This window comes from Dasypus novemcinctus, chromosome 17 (assembly GCF_030445035.2).
Source record: "Dasypus novemcinctus isolate mDasNov1 chromosome 17, mDasNov1.1.hap2, whole genome shotgun sequence".
Taxonomy (NCBI): Eukaryota; Metazoa; Chordata; class Mammalia; order Cingulata; family Dasypodidae; genus Dasypus; species Dasypus novemcinctus.
In genome coordinates, this window is record NC_080689.1 from 78,354,280 (window position 1) to 78,370,316 (window position 16,037).

General features: G+C 38.8%; 1 protein-coding gene across 1 annotated transcript in view; it reads left to right on the plus strand.

The window, feature by feature from the left end:
- Positions 1-1,172: 1,172 nt before the first annotated feature.
- The window catches only part of DNAH6 (dynein axonemal heavy chain 6), a 320,342-nt gene continuing 305,477 nt past the window's right edge, over positions 1,173-16,037 (plus strand). Inside the window, exons 1-2 of the mRNA XM_058278997.2 lie at positions 1,173-1,276; positions 2,929-3,161. Coding sequence (XP_058134980.1) covers positions 2,937-3,161 — 225 coding nt within the window. The 5' untranslated portion in view covers positions 1,173-1,276; positions 2,929-2,936. The remainder of the gene's footprint in view (positions 1,277-2,928; positions 3,162-16,037) is intronic.

The following is a 16,037-nucleotide window of genomic DNA, read 5'->3' on the forward strand; positions in this document are numbered from 1 at the left end:
ACCTGTATTCTAGTTTTGTCTCTGACACAACTAGTTGCCTGACCTAGGCTAAATCTAGGCTAGGCTTTTTCTGGGTCTCAGTTTCTTTTTAAACAAATGGGGAAGCTGCATTAAGTGATCTGTAATCTCCGTGCTTACGTGACTCTTACGTCGGAGGTAGTGTCCTACCCAGCAAGGAAAATGCACTCTTGAATATAAGATTGAGAAAATGAAGGTCGTGAATATAATATATTTATACGAAGTAAAAATACTTCGTATAAGGCAATCAGGTCAGGAAACGAATATCAAAATGGAAAAGATGATAATGAGCTCCGACGACGATTATGTTCTCGGGAGGAGAAATTGAAAACCCGGGTTTTTTCATCTGAGGTAACATTTCCTTGAGGCAGGTCACAGAGCTGCTGCCCTGATCGCTGAGATAAGGCATCTTCTGTAAGCAACCGGTCCCGGGCTTCATTGGGGTCGCCTACGTACAGCCTTAGAGGCAGTCTTTTGGGGACTTCATTAGGTGGGACTAAACGCCAGTTCAAAATCCAGGGTCTGCTTTGGCAGCTGCGGCGCGGAGACCAAGCAATGCGCTGGGGGTGCCAGGGACTCACGCCATGCCTGCCACGAGGTTACCTTCCAGGTGGGAAAGGCGTTGAAAGGATACGAAGGAGCTGAGGGGAAGACCAGCCCCCATTTGTTTGGCCTGCGGACACTCACAGGAGGAGGCTGGCGGCGGCGGCGCAGCGGCGTAGCACGGGCGCCCGTTCCCTCAGAGGCTGGACCTGGGCCGACTCCACAACACACGCCCCTCTCCGGAGATTCTCGTTTCTTCTAACCAGAGACATTTAGAGGAAACATAATGTCAAATTTGTTTTAAGTCCCTTGGGGGAAAATAATAGAGATTCCTGGAGAGGAAGGAAAGACCACGAGTGTAGAGCAGAGAGAATAATTCCTCAACAGCCCTACTCGCGGGACCCGGGCTGCCTTCAGCTCCTGGGGCTCCGCGGAGCTGCGTGGCCTGCGCGCGGACTCTCACCAATCGGAGACTAAGGAATTGCTCCCGAGTCACTGATTGGCTAGTTTGCCCAGCGCGCGTCTGGTTGGAGAGTAGCGGCGGGCTGCGTGGTTGCCGTGGCGACAGGGCACGCGTCGGCGCAAAGCGCCTGGGTAGGGGCCTGGTGGCTGCTAGGCAACCGGAAACTTTCCCGACTGGAGCCGACTCGCCTTCCAGACCCGGCTTGGCGGCGTCTCTGGAGACACTCGGTGGCGGTTGCTGTCGTGTAACTTGGTGAGTCCAGTGGGACCCTGCCTTGGGGCCGGACTGCTGTTCTGGGCCAGAAGGCTTAGCGTGGCTTTCGGAGTGAGCAAAGTCCCATAGAGGCAGAGAGCATCAGTAGCAGGCATTTTGGTGATTACCTACTACCTACCTATCCTTTCAGAGGGATGAAAAGTGAGGAATAGAGTTGTAAAGACACTTGCCCAAGCTCTCACAGTGAGCGGTCAAATCTACACCTGTGTTGTTAAATATGGCAGCCACTAACCACGAGTGAGGTGGGCTCTAAATGGAAACAACACAGTAGGTTTCCAAAATGTGGCACAGACTCATAAAGGTAAAATATCACATTAATAACCTTTATATTGGTTATGTGTAGAAATAATATTTTTGGCATGTTAAATACAATTATTTATTAAATGTAATTTCACTGGTTGGCTTTTGTTGTTGTTTGAATGTGATTACTTAAAAATTAAAATTGCACATGAAGCTCATAATATTTTCATTGGATGTTGCTGGTCTAGACTAAAACCTAGGTCTGGTGACACTTGGTTCAGGCTCTCTTAAGAGAAGTCCTCTCATCTGGTGAGGTGGGAGTATGGTGATGAGAACTGGAAGGCTTCTACTAAATTGGTTTTTTGTTGTTGCTGTTGTTTTTTTATCCTCCCCCCTTGTGGCTTTTTGTGTGCTGTCTGCTTTCCGTGTCCATTCACTGTGTGTTCTTCTGTGTCTGTATTTATTTTATTTCCCCTCTCCCCTTGCAGCTTGCTTGCTGTCTGCTCTCTGTGACCATTCACTATGAGCTTTTTTGTGTTTTTGTTGTCTCCCATTTTTGTTGGGTCATCTTGCTGAGTTGGCTCTCCGCAGCGCTTGTGGGCTGGGCGGCTCTCCACAGCACGCAGGCGAGCCTGCCTTCACAAGGAGGCCCCTGGACGTGAACCCAGGGCTTCCCATATGGTAGGCGGGAACCCAACTAATTGAGCCACAGCTGCTTCCCTATTGTTATTTTTTAATACTCAGGGTATATGAATCAGAGCTTGCATTTTTTTTCCAGAAGGTACTGGGAATCAAACCTGGAACTTCATACGTGCTCTGCCACTGAACTACACCTGTTCCCCCAGAGAGCTACACTTGCTCCGAGGCTTGCATTTTAAGAAGCTCCTGAAGCTATGCTTATGCACATGAACAGAATGTTTTAGGATTAAGGCACCAACTCTTATTTTCTTTTGCTTGGTTTGTTTACTAGAATGTAAGTGATATTTCTCAGATTGCTTGTATTAGAATTGTCTACGTTTTGAACAGGTATCCTGGGAGATGTTGTGCATACTCAAAGGTGAGAAACGTTGAGCTCAATATTAATTGTATTCTCTTCATCCTTCCAAATCTAGACCATTGTCAAAGTGTAATGGTCTCCAAGTCAGCAACCTCAGCCTCACTGTAGAATTTTTTAGAAAAGCAAATTTCCGTACCCCATTCCAGCTACAGGGCTTCCCCAGGGTCTGGCACATTTCCTACTTTTTGTTCTTATGGTCCAAGTCCTTGGTTTGTGAAGACTGAGTTAATTTTGATGCGTTTTCCTTAGACGGGAGCGAAGTCACCTCTCCCCAGACCTTAAACCCCCTTTGCTCTTCTTTTCATTTTTCTTTACCTGATCCCACCCTTTCCAGGATAAAGGATGGCTTTTTCAGCCACAAACAGAGACTTGGACACGGAAAATACTGATGAGCTGCTAGAAAAGGCTGACAGTTCAAGACTGAATAGCCTAAAAGCAACGAAAAGAGTGAGTTATATAACACCCACAGAAAAGGCATCTGATAAACACATCCTCAAGTTTAGGCACATTACAAGAGCTCAGGAGAAGACAAGAAAACGACAGCAGCCTATAAAACTGGAACCTCTGGTAAGTTCAAAAACCAGCATTTTAACAACTTTTTGGTTACGTAGGAGGTTGCAAAATTGGTTTGGGGAAGGAAAATCATTTCCAGACTCTTAATTATTTTACATGAAAGGAAAGAAAGTCTAAAAGTTAAGTCTTGTTTATCAAATTGTAAACACTGCAAACATGTATTCAACAAATATTGATTGATTTCTAGGCACTGTTTGAGGTGAAGGGATACAGTGTTGGACAAAATTTTCTAGTGGATTGACTGTTCCTTCAGGATTATGTACAATACAGATTCTTTATGTAGCTCGTAAGCCTCTTTTAGATGTCAGGACATCATTTGATATTGGGAGCTTCAGTAAAAGAAATATATATATCGTTATTTATAATATATAAAAAGAGTTCTGTAGTTTCATTTTTAAAAAGTACCTGCCTAGTGTTCTGAAAAAATTGTGTATATGTCTGAAATTACTTAATTTTAAGAAACCATTTATGCTCTTTGATAATTCATGTAAAATAGCAGTAACAATCTAAAAGTAAAAAGTAAATGTTCTCACCATCACCCTCAGATATTAGTGACCATTATTAGTCACAGTATGTCCTTCCATATTGTTTTATATGTTTATTTGAGTATATATGTATATGTGTATCTATAAACATATATAGCTTTAAAGTAGGATTATACAGTACATACTGATCTACAAAGTACTTTTCTCCCTTTAGCCTGGAAATCTTTCCAATTGGTGCATATAGAGGTATCTTTTCTAACAGTTGCATTGTATTTTGTTGTATGAATGTGCCGTAGTATATATATTATCCATTAACTGGTCTCCTGTTGATGGGAGTTCAGGTTACTTACTTTTTTGGTATTTGTACCTCGTTTTTATTTTACTGTTACAGATAATGCTACATGGAAAGGCCTTGTCCTTGTACATATAAAGTTGGACTCCTAGAAATGATATTTTATATCATAGCCTATATGCAATTTTAATTTTTGGAAAATATTGCCCAATCACCTTCTATAGAGGTATGGGAGGCCCTTTTTACCCATATCTTTGGCAGAACTGATGCTATCAGTTCTTTTATTTATGCTAGATTGCTAGTTTAAAAATGGTATCACCCCTGAATTTTATTCTCGAGGGTGGATGAAATTGGAAATACTATGTCATATAAATGTAATCACCATTTTTTAAAAAATGGCATCGCATTGTTGTTATAATTTGCATTTTCTTACGGAAGTTTTTCGTCCATTCACTGACCTATATATTAAGCTTGTTTTGTGGATTATCTGTTCATAGGCTTTGACTACTTTAAAATGAGGTTGTTTATCCCTAACTCATTTTTTAAAATATATTATGGATATTAACCTTTATTCCATTGATTCCCATACTTAAATACTGATTCCTTTTGAAGGAAAGCATTTTTGAGGGTCCATAGTGCTAATTTGTTATTTTTATTTTAATGTTGCTTTATATGAAAAATAATTCCATTTGTTAATTAACAAATTGTATCTTAAATACAAAGAAACACACAAAACTAGTACAAATTAACAAAAAATGTGGTGACAGCTCGAGTTGAAACTGAACTTCCTTTTGCAGCATGCGGATGATGCTGATGGCTGCAGCCAAGCTCTCTGGAGCTCAATTTTGCCTGCACTACTGCACGTTATAGTGGTCATGTCCTCACTACCATTTTTCTCCCGTGGAATTAGTATGAAAACTTGTCATGTATTTCTTTCTGATGTATTTGACCTTCACTTGGCAAAAGTGCACCATTAACCTTTTTTTTAAATAAAAATAATTCTTTATTTTTAAAGAAGCTTTACATTTCATAAATGTTAGATTGAAAATATTGGGGATTCCCATATACCCCACCCCGTTCCCTCCCACATTTTCCCCCATTATCATCTTTCATTAGTGTGGTCCATTTGTTAACAGTTGATGAGCAAATATTAAAGCATGGCTACTAACCGTGATCTATAGTTTACATTATGGTTTACGCTTTTTTTTTTAATAGCCTACTTTAAAGATTTATTTTTATTTATTCCCCACCCCCCACTGTTGTTTGCACTTGCTTTCTTCTCTCTGTTTGTCTTCTTTTTAGAAGGCACTGGGAACGGAATCTGGGGCCTCCCACGTGGGAGGAAGGCACACAATAACTTGGGCCACCTCTGCTCCTTGCTTGTTTCTCTCATCGTGTTTCCTTGCTGCATCTCTTTGTTGCGTCATCTCACTGTGTAAGCTTGCCATGCTAGCCCATCACATCAGCTCCTTGTCTTGCTTTCTTGCTCATCTTTCTGAGGCACTGGGAACCAAACCTGGGACCTCCCTTGTAGTAGGTGGGCACCCACCTGCTTGAACCATATCTGCTTCGCCAGTTTACACTTCGAACTGTACAATTTTATAGGTTTTGACAAAATGTATAATGACTTGTATCCGTCCTTACAATGTCATGCAGAACAATTTCAATGTCCCGAAAATGCCTACTCTTCACTCTCTCTCCCCTCAGAACCTCTGGTGACCACTGTTTTTATATCAATGTTATAGTTCTTCTATTACTAGAATAATAATACATCTACTTTAACCCATAGTTGCATTCACCCCTTATAATTGTTCATTCCTCAGTTTTAAGGATTTTAGGATGGCGATGCCCACTCTACTTCTGATTGAGAAGGGGCTTCAATCCCATGGAGCAGATGGATGGAACTCTATTGCTCGTGTTGTCAATACTTTCTATTTTGGGGGGATGGGCATTGTCCATCATCCTTTTGTAAATTGACCTAATGAATTGGAAAGTAGGTGTTGGCTGCAACTCTGCTGAGATTCAGGGCCAACCAGCATATGAACAGCCAGAAGATGTAAGTCTCTGGGACATATAATTAATGGGTATAGTGCTAATTATAGGTTCAAATAAAAGGGGCAGAAGAACCATGTGAAGGAAAACTGTAAATGAGTCAAACTTTAATACATTGGGAAGATAGGTTATCATATACTCCAAGGTAAGGCCCACCTATGCTGGGGTTGCATGCCCCTCCTTTAGTGTCTAGATATCTCCAGAGGCCTCAGGAGTATCCCTGCTTGAGGCACTGTTTACTGTGGCAGTCCGTGAGATCCTCCAGAGACGTGCATAAGTGTAACTTCTCTTTTTTAAACATTTATTTATTTCTCTCCCCTTCTCCCCCCTGCCCCAGTTGTCTGTTCTCTGTGTCTATTTGCTGCATGTTCTTTGTCCGCTTCTGTTGTTGTCAGTGGCACGGGAATCTGTGTTTCTTTTTCTTGTGTCATCTTGTTGTGTTAGCTCTCTGTGTGTGCGGCGCCATTTCCTGGGCAGGCTGCACTTTCTTTCGCGCTGGGCAGTTCTCCTTACGGGGTGTACTCCTTGCACGTGGGGCTCCCATACACAGGGGCACCCCTGCATGGCATGGCACTCCTTGTGCACTGCGCATGGGCCAGCTCCACACAGGTCAAGGAGGCCTGGGGTTTGAACCGCGGACCTCCCATGTGGTAGACGGACACCCTAACCATGGGCCAAGTCTGCTTCCCGAGTGTAACTTCTTGAATGATCTCCTGACTCACTTTGAAATCTCTTAGCCATAAAAATTCATTTGTATTTAGTATGTCCTCCTTTTGTTCTAGGTCTTTTGCCAAATGCATCATTAATTGGCACTTGGTAATAATCCCTCAATGCCAGGAGGCTTATTCCCTGGAGTCATGTCCCATGCCCTGACATCATTCACCTTTGATGAGTAAAGTTGTTCCACTCATCACTAATATAGTTCATTCATATACATTAAAATGTTTAACATGTGTTGCCTTAGTTTACTAACTTTGCTAGGGCTGCTGTATCAAAATACCATAAATTGGGTAGCTTAAAACAACAGATATGGATTGTCACAGACTTCTGGAGGCTGGAAGTCCAAAATCAAGTTATCATCAGGGCCACACTTCCTCCAAATTCTGTAAGGTTCTGACTTCCTGGCAATCCATGGCATTCTTTGGCTTGTGGTATAACTCAATGCCTCTGTGCATGACTGTCTTCTCTCTCTTGTCTGTCTGTGTTCAAGCTCCCTCTTCTTATAAGGATGCCAGTCTGAATCCAGGTTGGCCTCAGCTTATCTAAGGACATCTTCAAAGATCCTATTTCCAAATGGGGTCACATTCATGGGACAGGGTTTAGGACTTGAACAGACCTCATGGGGGACACAGTTCAATGCATAGCAGGTACCATGCTGTGGGAATACCACCATCCAGTTGTCACTCTCATAATTCTACATAAGTAGAGTGAACAATTTCATCTACTGGTAGATATCATTATGCAAATAATCCAAGGAAAGTGGGAGGGAGAAATGGGAGGCTCTTTTAGATTGGGTAACATCTCCGAGGAAATGTCATATGAAAGAGTCCCAGCCAGTGCCCTGTATCAGCTGCCAGGTGTGTGGATGGACAAGCCTCCTTCTTTTTTTTAAACAGCTTATTTCAAATTAAACAAACAAACAGAAAAATGCAACTCAACAATTTATGAAAACATTACTCCTAAAAAGTTCTTTCCAGGCACTTTTATCCCATCTAATTCCAACTACTAACTCAGTTGTTCCTCTAGTGTTCAGAAAGATAGACAGATCAACACAGATTAGTTAAATGACATAGTCAGGACTCCTTATTAATGAAAATCATAAGGAGTGAAGTAGAGGCACACTGTGCTCCCCAAGCCCCACCTAAATTGCAGATTTTTGAGCAAAATAATTGCTATTCTTTTAAGCCACTGAATTTGGGGTGGTTTGTCATTCAGTAATAGATAACTGAAACAATATAAATAATATGTAAGTATAGGGAAGCGGACTTGGCCCAGCGGTTAGGGGGTCCGTCTACCACATGGGAGGTCCGCGGTTCAAACCCCGGGCCTCCTTGACCCGTGTACAGCTGGCCCATGCGCAGTGCTGATGCGCGCAAGGAGTGCCGTGCCACACAGGGGTGTCCCCCGTGTAGGGGAGCCCCACGCGCAAAGAGTACGCCCCATAAGGAGAGCCGCCCAGCGCAAAAGAAAGTGCAGCCTGCCCAGGAATGGTGCCGCATACACGGAGAGCTGACACAACAAGATGATGCAACAAAAAGAAACACAGATTGCCGTGCCGCTGACAACAGAAGCGGACAAAGACCATGCAGCAAATAGACACAGAGAACAGACAACTGGGGTGGAGTGGGGAGAAGGGGAGAGAAATTGAAAAAAAAAAAAAAAAAAACTTAAAAAAAATATGTGAGTACAGTCATTCAGATGGTATTAAAATATATAAGGAATAAAGTAAAAATGACTTGAAATTCCACAATGCAGAAAGTACCTTAATATTCAGGTGACTACTTTCATGCATGTGTGTGGGTGGGTGTAAGTGGTTGGCTTTGTTTTTGCAGTCTTGGTTCTTTTAATGATTTGTCTTCTCCTCTCCTCTCCTCTCCTTTTCCCTCCCTGTCTTTCCTTCCCTTTACTTTCTCTGTCTCTTTCTTCCCTCTCCTTTTTCTTTTCCAATTTTCCTTTATCTCTGCTTTCCCTTATCCCCACCCCTCCTTTTCATGACCTCAAGCATTAATAGCAATCTAGAATATACCTTTTCTTGCTTTTCTCTATGCACAATTTTATAAAAATTGATAAATACACATGCAAAAATATATGTCTGGACTTTTACTGTTTGCTTTAAAAAATACTATAAATATTTTTAAGACTACACTCTACATCTTGCATTTTACACATAAATATATATCATGGGCTCTTTCAAAGTCAGGGATATTTCTGTAACACACCTTAATGGTTGCATAGCATTTCATTGCATGAATATTTCAGAATTTATTAAATCATTCCTCTTTGGGACATTCAGGCTGTTTTGCCAGTATTTACAATGGTGCAGTAAAATAGTACAATCCTTGTATTTCTGTACTGGTCCTTATATTCTAATGGGATAGAGTCCTAGGAGTGGCATTATTGAGTTGAAAATTATATATATATAATCTTCCTAAGTCATACTGTTTTACCTGGGAACCAATGCACAGGAGTAGCCTAAATTTGTTGTTGTTGTTTTGTTACCAGTTCCATTTTTTTAAATTGAGGTAACATATATGTGATATAACATTTCCCATTTTATTCTTTTTCAGATATACAATTCAGTGATATTAATTACATTTATAATTAATGAATTTTTAGTTTCACCATTACCTAGGTTTTATTTTAATCTCTTTCAATTTTTTCATTGCCTGATTTGGACAAGTGAAACTTTGTAACCTTGTGCAGGTTGCAGCTGATTTTTTTTCCTGTGGTTAGAGTTCTTTTGTGTTCTGTTCCTCCTGTTTGGATCACAGCCTTCTCTTTAGGTTATACTTGTTTTCCCTACATTTCTCTTTGTTTCATAGGCTGACATTTTATTTACATTATGTTGACAGACAGCGTTTTCTATTTTAGTGTTTTGTTTTATTTTGTTTTTGTATTTTACCTTTAAATCTTTTATTCATGTGGAATTTTCTTTTATATCTGGTTTGAAGGAGGGGATTAACTTTATTTTCTTAAAAATCTTTTGTTAGCACCATGCTTTTCTCACTGAATTAAAACCCCACCTTTGTCATTTATTAAATTCCCAACAATAGTGAGATCTGATTACAAATTCTTAAATTCTTTTCCCTACTGATTTAGCCATACTGTTTTTTTTTTTAATTAAAGAAGTTGTAGGTTTACAGAAAAATCGTGCATAAAATACAGAGTTGCTATACTATCCTATTATTAACATCTTACATTAGTGTGGTGCATTTGTTACAATTCATGAAAGAACATTTTTATAGTTGTGCTATTAACTGTAGACAATTGTTTACAATAGGGTTCACTGTATTGTATAGTCCTATGTTATTTGTTTAAATTTTCTGTCTAGCAACATCTATACAATCTAAAATTTCCCCTTTGAACTACATTCAAATATACAACTCATTGCAATGCAGTGCCACCACCACTGCCATCCATCCATACAGTTTTTTTAAAGATTTACTTACTTACTTTATTTTTATTCATTTATTTTTAGCTATCTCCTGTCCCCCAGATAGTTCTCTTGTCTGTCTACTCATTGTTTGCTCGCCTTCTCCAGGAGGCACTGGGAATTGAACCCAGGACCTCCCACATGGGAGGCAAGTGCCCAATGGCCTGAGCCACATGTACTTTCCGTGGGCTGTGTTGTCTGCTGGTTTGTGGCATCTACTCTTTGCAGCAGTGCAACATCTAGCTCGTTATGGTGGGTGCAGCATCTGCTTGTCTTCTTTAGGAGGCACCAGGACCTGAACCTGGAACCTCCCATGTGGTAGGCAGATGCCCATCTGGTCGAGCCACATCTGCTTTCCCATACGGTTTTGATTACAACGTCTTTGTGTATGTTTCCCACCCACCATGGCTTTTGGCGTGCTGTCTGCTCTCTGTCCATTCACTGTGCATTCTTCTGTGTCTTTATTTTTCCCCCCTCCTCCCTTGCGGCTTGCTTGCTGTCCACTCTCTGTGTCCATTCGCTGCATGCTCTTCTGTGTTTTTGCTTTGTCTCCCTCTTGTGTGTGTGTGTGTGTGTCACCTCGCTGAGTAGGCTCTCCATGGTGCTTGCAGGCCAGGCGGCACTCTGCAGCGTCTGTGGCCCGGTCAGTGCTCCATGGTGTGCAGGCGAGCCTGCCTTCACTACCTGCCATATGGTAGACGGGAGCCTAACTGATTGAGCCACAGCCGCTTCCCTTTGTGTACGTTTTTAATAGGTAGAAAGGCAAGTGCTTCTTTATTATTATTATTTTTTATATATTTCTTTTCTGTTTTAGATATTTATTCTACCACATGGACTTTAAAACATACTCATTAGTAATTCATTTCAAAAGATACAGAAATTATGTACTTAAAGTCTCCCTCCACCACTGTCCCTCATCTTTCCAGTTCCCTCTCTAGAGGCAACCAGTGATAATCAGTTTCTAGTGTATCCTTCCAGAGATATATTTTGCTTGTACAACATAAAGCTAGCACATTCTGTAAACTTATATGCCCCCTTGCTTCCTTCATTTAACAACGTAGTTTGGAAACCATTTAATTTCTGTTCAAAAAGTTCTTTTTTACAAATTCTTTTTTTATGGCTGCATTATATTCTATTATAGATGGATATACCGTATTTCATTTAATAAATCCATTATTCTGGACATTAGGTTTTTAAAGCAATTATTTTATGACAACAGTGTTATTATTAACTTTGTATATATGTCATTTCACATGTGTGAGATTGTATCTGTAGGCAGAATTCCTAGAAATGGAATTGCTGAATTAAATGATATGTTAATTTGTAGTATTAGTAAATAAATGTTGTTAAACTGATAGAAGAAAAATGGTATCTCAGAGTAGTTTTCATTTGTGTTTCTTTTTTGAGTAATGACAATCTTTACATGTGTTTTAGTATTTATTTCTTGGAACTATGCAAATATTCTTGTCTAATTTTTTAACTGGGTAGTTGGTATTTTTCTTATCGATTGGTATTAGCTCCCTATGTTTTAGGGAAATAAACACTTTTTCTGTGGTTATCATTGTAAAAGGTTTTTTTCCCTCAGATTTTGTCTTTTATTCTTGCATTTAGGAATCTTTAATTTTTATTTCATTAAGTTTATGTCTTCTAAATTTATGTAATACTTAGACCTACCACCTAGCAAGATAATGAGAATAAAATCATCCAGTGGCTTCTTACATACTAAAAAATATATATACCTTGTTAATTTATCCCCCCACCCCACACCACTGCCCTTGTTGTTTTATTCTCGTTTTCTGCTGTTCTTTTTAGGAAGCACAGAGAATCGAACCCGGGGCCTCCCATGTAGAAGGGAGGTGCCTAATCACTTGAGCCACCTGCACTCCCTGGTTGTTGTGTCTCTCATTGTGCTTCCTTGCTATGTCTCTTGGGTGCGTCATTTCACTGTGTCATCTTATTCGTCCACTTGTTGTGTCAGCTCACTGTCTTGCTTGCCTTTTCTAGGAGGCACCAGGGAGCAAACCCAGGACCTCCCATGTGGCAGGCAGGAGTCCAGCTGCTTGAGCCACATCCAATCTTTCCTAGATACTTTTTAAAAAGTACTTAAAATTATTTTATTTTTGCTCTTTTACATTTCATCTTTTTTCTTTTCAGAACTTTTTCCAGTGTAATGTAGCAGGGGATCTAGTTTTTTTTTCCTAACTACCCAGTTATTTCATCATTATTTATTGAATAATATATTTTCCTAGCAATGTCACCTTTATTAAGGACTAGATCCCTTATATATATGAGAGGTCTGTTTCTGGATTTTCTGTTCTGCTCCATTGGTCTGATACAGTTTTAATTAGCATAGTTTTATAACATTTTAATAGGTGGCAGAGCTGACCCTCCCTGATAACTATTTTTTTCAGAACTTTGCTGGCTATTCTTCCTTATTTATTTTTTACATCTGAAATTTATGATCAGTTTGTCTAATTCCCAAGTCATCTCGTTGGTATTTATTGGGATCATGGTAAATTTGTAGATTAATTTAAAATTGATGTTATCATTATAATTAGTGTTATAAGCCAATAACAAAATGGACTTTCATTTGTTTGAATTTTGTTTTGTGACCATCATGAGTGCTTTAAAGTTTTCTTCATTTAACTCTTACTTATGTTTTAGTAAGTTTATTCTTTGGGCATTAGTTCTGTATCCTAATTTTATGCTAATTTTTCTGGTTATTCTCTTAGGTTTTTTCAAGTATACATTAATATCCTTTGATAATAATGATACTTTTACTACCTTCTTTCCAATTTTCATAATTATAACTTTTCTTTGGATTAGTTACATTAGCTAATGCTTATAGAATATTTTTTTTTAAAAAGTGGGGACAGTGGACATCCTTGTTTATTTCTAGAGTTTAGTACAGATCTTTTTAGTGTTCCCCATTAAACATGATGTAGCCATTAAGATACTAGGAAGTATCTATTATTTTCAATTAATAACTATTATCAAAAATAGGTGTTGAATTTTATTGTGTCTTTTCAGTATTTATGGGGTTGATCATGTGATTTTTCCCCCTACTAATTAACATCTGGCATTTCCATATATTTGTGCACTTTTTGGTTTTCATCTCCAATGAGATTTTTAGTTTGCTATAATAAAGTCCTGTACCTTTCTTGTAAAATTATTTTAATTTTTTTTCCTTCTTGTGAATGGATTCCCCTCTCCAACTTGTTTATTTTCAATATAAAGAAAAGCAGAGTTTGTGTCTTTACTTTGTAACCAGAAACTTCACCAATATCCTTTCAAATTCCTAAATGTACTTGAGTAATATGTTTTGATTTTCAAGGTATATAATAAATATCATTGACAATTAGAAAAATTTTGCCTTCATTTTTCTAGTGTTTATACCAGTTACTTCATTTTCTAGATTGGGGTAGCAAACAATGGCCTGTGGGTCAAATCTAGTCTTGTAACCTGTTTTTGTAAATAAAGTTTTATTGGAAAACAGCTGCATCCATTTATTTATCTATAGTCCAAGGCTGTTTTCTGCTATGATGGTAAAGTTGAGTGGTTGAGTGGTCCTAAAATATTTACTCTCTGGCCTTTTACAGAATAAGTTTGCTGACCCTCGATGTAGATGTTCCTAATACATTGAGAGTAGAATAATAAAGTTATAGTTAAAATAATAGTCTTGTTCTTGATTTTATTAAGGGCTTTAGGGTTTTGCTATTTAAGGTGACTGATGTTTGCTTCTGATTTTGGTAAATAATCTATATTAAGTAATTTTTCTCTATTCTTGTTTTATTACTATGAAAATTTCAAATATACAGAAAGTTCCAAGTGAAATGTAATACATAGATACCCATATGCAAAATTAACAAATGCTGACCTTTGCATATTTGTTCAGTATCTAATTTAAAGAAATACAATATTATAGAGATGGTTGAATCCTTTTGATACCCCATTTCAGTCTCAATTCCCTTTCTTCCTTCTCAGAAGTGACTGCTATGAGGTTCATATGAATCTATCCCCATTTTTTTTTGTATTTTTGCTACTTCATTTTTAAATACATTTTTCTCCAAACGTTTTATTATGAAAGTTTCAAACATATAATGAATACTTACATATTTTCCACCTAGACTCAAGAGTTAATGTTTTGCTATATTTGCTTTATTTCTCTATATATACATATATAGGCTTGTCACTTTGCTATTTGAAAGTATGCTGTAGACATCATGGCACTTCACTCTTGCATAATTTGGCACACAACACCTAAAAATAAGAACCATTTCTTGTATGCTAGAATATATGATCACACCTAAGAAAATTAGTAATTCTATATCATCTAAAATCTAATCCACATTGAAATTTCTCGATTTTGTGCCTAGATTGTCTTTTCCCCTAACCACGGTTCAGTGGAAATTCGTGTACTGGGTTCAGTTGTTCTGTCTTTTTAATCACTTTTGGTCTAGAGATTCCCCTAAATATTTTTTTTTCCTAGAGAACATTGACTTATTGAAGAGTCTGGGACTGTCATAAAATATTGTACATTCTGGATTTGTCTGAATGTTTCTCTCTGGGATCATTTGACTTGTTTCCTGTCTCCTGTATGTCTAGAGGCTTGATTTGATTCAGATTGAATGTTTTTGTGGGAGGCAGGAGTGCTTTATGGGTGATATTGTGAACTTCATATTCTGTCACAGCAAAAGGTGTACTGTATTCCTTTGTCTTGCTATTCATGATGCTTAATTTGATGACTTGGCTAAAGTGGTAACTGTTTGGTAAATAAACAAGTAATCTGGGTGTGATAATTTGGCTTTATGCAAATATCTTGTTCTCTCCAAACCTTTTACATAATGGTTTTAGCCTCCAATGATAATTCTTACCTGAATCAAGTGGGACATTTCACCATTCATTCCATACTTATTCATTGTATTCTTCTGAAAATAAGTATGGAGGGACCAAAGGTGGCAGTCTTGGGAAGACACTTCTTCAAGCAAAAGAATGACCTTGTTAAGGGAAGATGTCTTTTGGGGGCTTGGTGGTGAAGAAAAAGAAGAGCTAGAATATTGTTGCCTTATTTAGTAAATAAAAATATGGAACATCCAGTTACATTTTATTGCAGATAAACAAGAAATCTTTTTAGTGTAAATGACGCCCAAATAGTGTGTTGGACGTATTTATGCTAAAAATATGAATTGTTTATCTGAAATTCAAATGTAGCTGAGTATCCTATGTTTTATCTGGTAACTCTAGTCTAGAAGGAGGTATAGACTCCCATTGGCACTCTTTACCAAAAAGCACCACTTATTAAAGAGACTACTTTACTTTACCAAAAAGAGAGAAGACTCTTGAATGCAGACTGGAATGTCATCCAAATACCTGTCTCTTTCACTCTCCTGATGACTCCCTCCTCTGTGGATCAGCTGTAATGATCAGGTCAGGGCTTACCTGGCAGGAGCTATGATCATGGAGAAAGGGGCTGTCTGGTGAGAACTGGGACCCAGGAGGAGATGGACTCTACCAAAAATGTTGCTTGTAGCAGAGAGAGACAGAGAGAGAGACTCTGGTTTCTCCCGTCCTGCTGACCTAGTCTAGTTGGAAGCCAGTTGGCAGGAGAGTTTGTAGAGGTTACCTCCCTAAGATTTCAGAATACAGGAAAGGACAGGTAATAGCTGGCATGACCATTGTGATGGTTTGAAGCTGTATGGACCCCAGAAAAGTATGTTCTTAAAGTTAATCCATTTCTGTGGGGTAAACCAGTTGTAAGTAGAATCCTTTGATTAGGGTATTTCAGTTAAGGCATGACCCATAGTTGGTCTTACTGGAGTCCTTTATAAATGGGCTGAATATGGAGAGAGAGAGAAAAAAAGCATCAGAAGCAAGAAGCTTGAAGCAAT